This window comes from Kogia breviceps, chromosome 3 (assembly GCF_026419965.1).
Source record: "Kogia breviceps isolate mKogBre1 chromosome 3, mKogBre1 haplotype 1, whole genome shotgun sequence".
In the NCBI taxonomy this organism is placed as follows: Eukaryota; Metazoa; Chordata; class Mammalia; order Artiodactyla; family Physeteridae; genus Kogia; species Kogia breviceps.
This window is the reverse complement of record NC_081312.1, coordinates 46,597,586-46,606,188: the sequence shown is the minus strand read 5'-3', so window position 1 is coordinate 46,606,188 and position 8,603 is coordinate 46,597,586. Positions and strand designations below refer to the sequence as shown.

At 48.6% G+C, this 8,603-nt stretch overlaps 1 protein-coding gene across 11 annotated transcripts in view; it reads left to right on the top strand.

Moving 5' to 3' along the window:
* The first annotated feature begins 222 nt into the window (after window positions 1-222).
* SAMD4A (sterile alpha motif domain containing 4A) overlaps window positions 223-8,603 on the top strand; it is a 233,191-nt gene continuing 224,810 nt past the window's right edge. For 4 of the 11 annotated variants that reach the window (XM_059055716.2, XM_067028451.1, XM_067028450.1 and 1 more), the window contains exons 1-2: window positions 227-584; window positions 1,790-2,423. In XM_059055716.2, coding sequence (XP_058911699.1) covers window positions 2,228-2,423 — 196 coding nt within the window. In that variant the 5' untranslated portion in view covers window positions 227-584; window positions 1,790-2,227. Of the gene's footprint in view, window positions 585-1,789; window positions 2,424-8,603 lie in introns of those variants that run through there. The other 7 variants (XM_067028454.1, XM_067028453.1, XM_067028455.1 and 4 more) reach the window with 5 other exon arrangements.

Below are 8,603 nucleotides of genomic sequence, written 5' to 3'. Positions count from 1 at the left end.
CGGCCCGCACTCCGGCGTCTCGAGCGCCCCGGCCCCTCCGGAACACGCAAGCAGCAGAGGGCAGGCATTCACTTGGACCCCTCCCCTTCCCAAAACTTCTTCCCTCCGCCAGGCCGTTCCTCCAACCCGACCCCTCTGCGCCATCCGACTCCTCCCTCTCCGCTCCCCTCCCCTTTTCTGGTCCCCACTTAGGAATCCGCGCCCCCCCCACACCCCCGCCGCAGGCCGGGCCCGGGGATCCTCCCCCGACTCCCCCCGCTTGCCGCCTCTGCCGCCGCCGCCCGGGTTCCTCTCCCCCCCTCTCGGGCGCTCCCTGCCAAGCCCATGATGTAATGGTGTATGTTAATCAGTAGCATGTGGGGAGCTCCGGCTCCGGCGGCTCAGTCCTCCGCGAGCCGACACTGGAGGCAGCAGGAGCGGCGGCGGCGGCGGCCCGGACCCGCAGCGCCGCACTGTCTCAGCGCCGCCCGCCCCGACGGCATGGCCCGCAGCCCGCGCTCCGGGCGCCCCCAACCTCGCTGAGAGCCGCTGCGGTCCCGGACCCGCGCTTGGGGCCGCGAGCCGCCAGGATGAGCCTTTCCCAGGTGAGCGCCCTCTCTCTCTTTTGCCCCAGGCAGGGGGCCCGTGGGTCACTGGGTCCCCTTCCCGGAGGAGAGAAGTTCTGGGAGCCGGGAAGTTCTGGGAGCTGGGAAACGGGGTGCTGGGAGCGAGCCGCCCCTCGAGGGCTGGCTGAGTCGCTGGGCTCTCTTCGCCGTCCGCTGGCTAACACCCGAACAGGGTTAGGACTGGGGGAGCCCCCGAAACCGAACTTTTCTTCTTTGCGGTCCTTCGGGGGCGTGTGCGGGCAGCACGGAGCCGCAGTTCCCGCGGAGCCGCCCTGCCTGCCGGGAGAGGCAGTGCTGTAGGCTCGGCTGTCTCCGCGCTCGGCGTTCGCCCGTAGCCGTGCTGCCTTCGGCCTGGGACGCGCGGGCGAGGCGGTGGGCCGGACAGACCCGCCCGTAGGCGGCGGCAGCGGGGGCAGGATGCCTACAGCACATACACGAGTACACACACACATACGCACACGCACGCACACATCTAATCGCTCAGGGCGAAGCAGGCCCTCAGAGACCTCCCGGGTGGGCTGGAGCGGCGCAGCGCGGAGTAGCCGGGGCTCCGGCTGCGCCTCCGCCCGCTGGACGCTGAGCTTTGGGTGGGGAGAGTTTATTTTTGTCTCGAGCTGTTGCCGCGGCTGCTCACGGCCTAAATCCAGAGGGGCGCCTGGCGGTGGAGATGCTGGCTGTTGCTGTAGATGGAGCTGCAGCCGTTCGGCTGCTTCTCCGGGAGGAGGAGGTGGCGGAGGAGGAGGAGGGAGAGGAGGAGGAGGAGGAAGGAACTCGGACTGCTGCTGCCTCCGCCTCTGCTTTGCATTAGCCCCCACCCCCACCCACGCGCCCCTCCGCAGCCGCATTGCAAGTTTTCTGCGCGAGAAAGATCTGTTGCTGGTGCGGGCGTTTGCAGGCACAGTCTCCGAGGCCACCCCGGGTGGGGTGTGTGGGGAGCACTAGCCGTTCGCAGCGGCAGCAACAGGAAGCCGGGCGGTCTCCTCACGCACCTGGGAAGGAGGCTTCTTGCCTTTCCCAGAACGGGAATAGCTCCTCTCCAGCATCCGGGTGCGGAGGGGGCGGCCGGAATTTGGGGGACCAAACCCCCCACGGGGCGCCCCCCTCCACCCCCTCTAATGCACTCGTTTCCCGCGCGCGCTCCCTCGCCGGCCGAGGTCTCACTGCAGCCTTTTCTCTCCTTCCAGTGGTGATCGCCACTCGGGAATGCGGGTGTGAAGGGTCCGAGCTGCCGCCCAGCGGGGGAGAGACCCCGGGACGCCGGAAATCACCATCCCGAAGCTGCGAGAAGAAGGCGGGGGGGAAGAGAGCATTCTTCAGTTTGTGTGCCTTGTGGGGAAAAATTTTTTTTAATCGTTATTTTTTAAAAAAACAACAAAAACATTTCCGTGCTACTGTCTGTCATCATCTCTGGGGAAATCAGCCAGAACCACCAGAACGTAACTGAAACCAGACGAGAGAGGCAGGAGCCGAGGCAGTACCTGCAGCGTCCGGGCACCAGAGCCACCTTGCAACGGGAACGTGTCTCCGGCGGCCACTGGGCTGCGGCTCCGCCAAACTTTGGGGCGGGCGGGGCGGGCTGGGGCTCGGAGGGGGCTTTGTAGACCGAGGGCCGCCCCCTAACCATGATGTTTCGCGACCAGGTCGGGGTGCTGGCGGGCTGGTTTAAAGGCTGGAACGAGTGCGAGCAGACTGTTGCGCTGCTGTCGCTGCTCAAGCGCGTGAGCCAGACCCAGGCCCGCTTCCTCCAGCTCTGCCTTGAGCACTCGCTGGCCGACTGCACCGAGCTGCACGTCCTCGAAGGCGAGGCCAACAGTCCCGGTAAGTGCGCGGCCGCCGCCGTCCCGCTGTCCTGTCCACGCCCCGCCCCCCTTCTCAGCCTCGGGCCTGGCCCCGCCCCCCGACCGCTGGTCCGTGGCGACAGAACCTCGAGGCCCCCGGGTCCTTGGCGTCTCCCGCCACCGGCCCCCGCCCCAGGCCCTGCCACCCACTAACATCCGCTGGCCGCTTCGTTTTTTTGCCCACTGTCAACTCCCTCAGTTCATTCCATGTGGTAGCTACGGTTGAGTGATTGATTTTTCTCTCATGCAGTTTCCTGGGAAATAAGTAAGTCAGGTCACGTAGAGTCTGGATTTTCTGGGCTCTTCCCCCCCCCCGCCCCTTTCTTCTTCTTTTGGGCAACGTGGCTCTCTGGATTTCAGCAACACATGAAGAAGCCTGGGACTGCCCTTCAGAAGACAAGCTTTGATGAGGCTGTATGAGGAATACATGAAAATCCAATTTTATTATTCATTTTTCCTCACGGATATTCCAATTTTAGAGCTCTGTCTTCAGAATAATTTGTAGGTGATGCTATAGACTATTAAAATATTTGCAGTTCGTATACTATGTGGTTATACTTAACTATCACATTATTTATATTGATATACATCTTGTAGAAAGGGTCTCATAGGGAGCAGGCATGAATCAGGGTCCTGAATGCTTTTGTCAGGAAACTTTACTGAACATAACAGAATTGTTTCCTATTACCCTGCTAGTGTATTTACAGACACCTCGACTAGCATAGAAAGTGAATGTACTGAAAGGTTCAGCAGTTTGCTGTTTGCTAGCATGGGTGGTGACAGACTGAAATTATATCCGGGCCTGGGGGTGGGAGGTGAGGATGGGGGATGGGGAAAGGTCTGTTGGTTGTAATGTTCATGGGGAAAATTCTTTAGTTCATGCTGCAGCAGGAGGGTGAACAGAGCCCCCAGTGTTTACACAGAGAAAAGAATGCAGGGTCCTCTTCCAGCTGTTCCATGTTAGAGCCGCCAGCCTGCAAGACTCAGCAGAGGGCTGGGCTGCCATTTCATGACAGGGTCCAGTCCAGGGCAGCAGGGCCTGGGAGACAACGAAAGTGAGTGTGCCGGCAGGGCAGCAAGAGGAGGGCTGGCCTGCTCCTCCCTCCTCCTCCCTGGTGTGGTGCCCATGGTGCTGGAAACACTAGGATGGGATGTTTCCATATATAGAATCATAGGCTGGCAGTGACTGCTGGAAATCCTCACAGCCCTTTTCCTGACCAGACAGGACTGCACCCAGAGAATCTGGTGCTGCCTAGTACGGTGGGCCATCCTGAGGGAGATCCCACAGGTCCCACTGGGATTCAGCCTGAGCCTAACAGCCCACCCTGTTGGTTACTCACAAGGGTGGCAGTGGCAGGGCCCCCTTCCCTTTCAGTTCTGTGTTTATAAATAGCTGAAGGGCCAGTCTCCTTCATAAGGGTGTGGAAACATAACTAGGATAACTGATGACCTGCTCTCTTCCATTCTTTTTTTTTTTTTTTAATTTATTTATTTACTTATTTATTTATTTGGCCGCGCCGGTCTTAGTTGCCTCACAGGGGATCTTTGTTGCCGTGTGTGGGATCTTATTTAGTTGTGGCGTGCGGGATCTAGTTCCCTGACCAGGGATCGAACCCCGGCCCCCTGCACTGGGAGCTTGGAGTCTTAACTGCTGGACCATCAGGAAGTCCTTCTTTACTTCCATTCTTAATGTGACAGGGTAGCCTGGATCTAAACCTGCTTGATTTTGCTTTTTCAGGTTTGACAAGCAAGGTTATGTAAACGTTTGCATTTTATAGAATGCACAGAATTTAAGCACAGTGATTTATGTTGAATGCTTGACCTCAGTGCTTATAGGGGCTGTTTAAAACAATGATAATTAATCCTTAGGTTACTCAAATGTTAGAGGAACGTTTTTTCCCTTTGAGTAAAGGAGAAGACTTTTCCCAGCATAGCAGCCATCCGTTTAGTAAGTGAAGCCATTAGATGTATGGAATTAAAAAGAAGTTGCTTAGTTTAAAAATCTTTTACTTTAATAAACCAAGAAAAGAATTGAACTTCTGTGAGTTTAAAAACATAATTTGGTTATTTTTCCCCTCAAAAAAACTTTTTAAACCATACTTATTTGTCTAAGCTGCCTACCTATTCATGATGTTAAATGCTGTATATATATGAAACCATAACCATTATGTAAGATAGGGACCATTTTCCAGTTTCTGGATTAATCTTTCAACCTGGATATTTTGCTTCCTTGGAAACTTTGCACTTGTTTTGTTATGTGGCCAGGACAGAAATTTATTAGTGAGGTCATGTGATGGTTTGGTTTACTTCTGCATTAAGGGATCATAAGGAACATCAAGATTTGTTGTAGAATGCCTGACTGGAGCACAGCTCTCTTACGTATCTGGAACCTAGCCAAGAACCAGGCAAGGGGCAAAAATGCCTACTCAGCATTGGAATAGATGGTGTAAAGTCTGGGATAATACTTCAGATGCTCTTTCAGAACTTACTCTTATTTTAGATAACAATCCTAACTTTTTTTTTATTTGAAAAATGATCCATAGAATATATGGGGTAGCACATTTAGAATAGGGTGAGGAGTTGCTGTAACCAATGGTGAAAAGTGACCCCTGACAGCTTGACAACTAGGAAAGAAACAGAAAAATTATAACTTTAGATACTAGCGTTGGGAACAAAAGCCCTGAAGGTTTGGGAATATTAAGGTAGCAACCCTCAATCGGACTTGCAGCCATTACTTTGTAATAACATAAATCCATAATTGCTATTTACCATTAATGAGAGTGAACTACCAAAAAAGATAAATTTTTAAATACACTCTTTGAGAAGAGAGGGAAATATGCCATACATTTTGGAAATAGGGCTTCCCTGGTGGTGCAGTGGTTGAGAATCCTCCTGCCGATGCAGGGGACACGGGTTCGTGCCCCGGTCTGGGAAGATCCCGCATGCCCGCGGAGCGGCTAGGTCCGTGAGCCATGGCCACTGAGCCTGCGCGTCCGGAGCCTGTGCTCCTCAACGGGAGAGGCCACAACAGTGAGAGGCCCGCGTACAGCAAAAAAAAAAAAAAAAAAAAAAATGTTGGAAATATTAACACTCAAGGTAATTAACCTCCAGAGCTCTTTTGGCATGTGAAGCTATTACCCATTCAGAAATGGCTGTTTAGAATGACTCATTTATTGGCTGGCTGAGGTTTCCTATACGAAAATCATCATGTGTGACTTACTTTATTTTGTAATCATCAATTAAACAAACACATATTTCTTCTGGTGTTCAGAGATTTTAAAACTTGGTGCATGAGAATGAAATTCACATCTGGGGCATGACCTCAGTATAACAACAACAAAAATACTAATAGTACAAACTTGGCTCTGTTTTCTACAGGACTAACTTTAAATAGATAATCCTTCACATTAAACATGGTTTATTTGAGATCCTTGGGATGTGTTTTGATACTAACTTTTTGTTCTCTTAAATTTAGCATTTATGGAGATTCTAGTGGTTCACTGGTTCATCCTTTGCCTCAGGTTCATGGTCATCTGAGATCCAAAGAACATGGTTGAGTTAGTCCTTATGGATTTGTTTGTGTGTTGTGTGTGTGTGTGTTTCACTCCAGATTTGGTCAGTGGGTACTGATCATGATCAGCTCTCTAAAGTAGAGGCTTGTTTCCAGAACGCTCATAACCTTAGATATGTGCCCTTCAGCCACCAGCCCAGGTTAACATTGAGATTTCTGGCCAGTCTCAGTTTGTAGCTGTCTGTTTTTGGAGCTAAAATGTCATTTGATACCTAAAAATGGAACCCGCCAAGTTTACTTGGAAATCTTCAAAGAAAAATGGATTGTGTGACACTAGTTTAGGACTTTTGTCATTTGAACTTGAAATATTTCTTCCAATGGAGATAGTGTAATAAATGGAGATTCACAAGTGAATCCACAAATTTATTAATTCACAAAAGAGTGCATATTTTGTGGGGAAGTTGCGTATGTTTGTAGTAAATAAATGGCAAAGAGATTGTTACTGTACTTATAATTAAATACAAGGGAAAGGATTATCTGAAATGGTAGTGTAAAAGACAAAATTAATTGCGGAGATTGAAAAGGGCTTGTGGGTGTATGTACTCTCATTAGAGGGCAAAGATGTGGGTCCTATGTTTTTATGGTTTTTGTTTTCCATGGTATAGGTATGCCATACCTTAGTTGATATTTTAGGTCATAAATTGAGTAAAAGGAAAGCAGAAGAGTATAGGCTTTCCTGATGATATTTCCTGGATAAGATTTTGTTTGTAGTTCTTTCTTTTTCTTTTTCTTTTTAAAAACATCTTTATTGTAGTATAATTGCTTTACAATGGGGTGTTAATTTCTGCTTTATAACAAAGTGAATCAGCTATACATATACATATATCCCCATATCTCCTCCCTCTTGTGTCTCCCTCCTACCCTCACTATCCCACTCCTCTAGGTGTTCACAAAGCACCGAACTGATCTCCCTGTGCTATGCGGCTGCTTCCCACTAGCTATCTATTTTACATTTGGTACTATATATAAGTCCATGCCACTCTCTCACTTTGTCCCACCTTACCCTTCTCCCTCCCCAAGTCCTCAAGTCCATTCTCTACTTCTGCGTCTTTATTCCTCTCCTGCCCCTAGGTTCTACAGAACCATTTTTTCCCCCTAGATTCCATATGTATGTGTTAGCATACTGTATTTGTTTTTCTCTTTCTGACATACTTCACTCTGTATGACAGACTCCAGGTCCATCCACCTCACTACAGATAACTCAATTTTGTTTCTTTTTATGGCTGAGTAATATTCCACTGTATATATGTGCCACATCTTCTTTATCCATTCATCTGTCAGTGGACACTTAGGTTGCTTCCATGTCCTGGCTATTGTAAATAAAGCTGCAGTGAACATTGTGGTACATGACTCTTTTTGAATTATGGTTTTCTCAGGGTATATTCCCACTAGTGGGATTGCTGGGTCCTATGGTAGTTCTATTTTTAGTTTCTTAAGGAACCTCCATACTGTTCTCCATAGTGGCTGTATCAATTTACATTCCCACCAACAGTGCAAGTGGGTTCCCTTTTCTCCACACACTCTCCAGCATTTATGGTTTGTAGATTTTTTGATGATGGCCATTCTGACTATGTGAGGTGATACCTCATTGTAGTTTTGATTTGCATTTCTGTAATGATTAGTGATGTTGAGCAGCCTTTCATGTGTTTGTTGGCAATCTGTATATCTTCTTTGGAGAAATGTCTGTGTAGGTCTTCTGCCTGTTTTTGGATTGAGTTGTTTGTTTTTTTTGATATTGAGCTGCACGAGCTGTATGTAAATTTTGGAGATTAATCCTTTGTCAGTGCTTCATTTGCAAATATTTTCTCCCATTCTGAGGGCTGTCTTTTCATCTTGTTTATGTTTTCCTTTGCTGTGCAAAAGCTTTTAAGTTTCATGAGGCCCCATTTGTTTTTTTTTGTTTTTGAATTTAACTTATTTTTTTATACAACAGGTTCTTATCCTGTCATCCATTTTATACACATCAGTGTATACATGTCAATCCCAATCTCCCAATTCATCACACCTTCCCCACCCCCCACTGCTTTCCCCCCTTAGTGTCCATACATTTGTTCTCTACATCTCTGTCTCAATTTCTGTCCTGCATACTGGTTCATCCATTCCTTTTCTCTAGGTTCCACATATATGTGTTAATATACAATATTTTTTTTTCTTTCTGACTTACTTCACTCTGTATGACAGTCTCTAGATCCATCCACATCTCTACAAATGACCCATTTTGTTCCTTTCTATGGCTGAGTAATATTCCATTGTATATATGTATCACATCTTCTTTATCTACTAGTCTGTCGATGTAGGCCCCATTTGTTTATTTTTGTTTTATTTCCATTTCTCTAGGAGGTGGGTCAAAAAGGACCTTCCTGTGATTTATGTCATAGAGTGTTCTGCCTATGTTTTCATCTAAGAGTTTTATAGTGTCTGTCCTTACATTTTGTCTTTAATCCATTTTGAGTTTATTTTTGTGTATGGTGTTTTCCCAGCACCACTTATTGAAGAGGCTGTCTTTTCTCCATTGTATATTCTTGCCTCCTTTATCAAAGATAAGGTGACCATATGTGTGTGGGTTTATCCCTGGGCTTTCTATCCAGT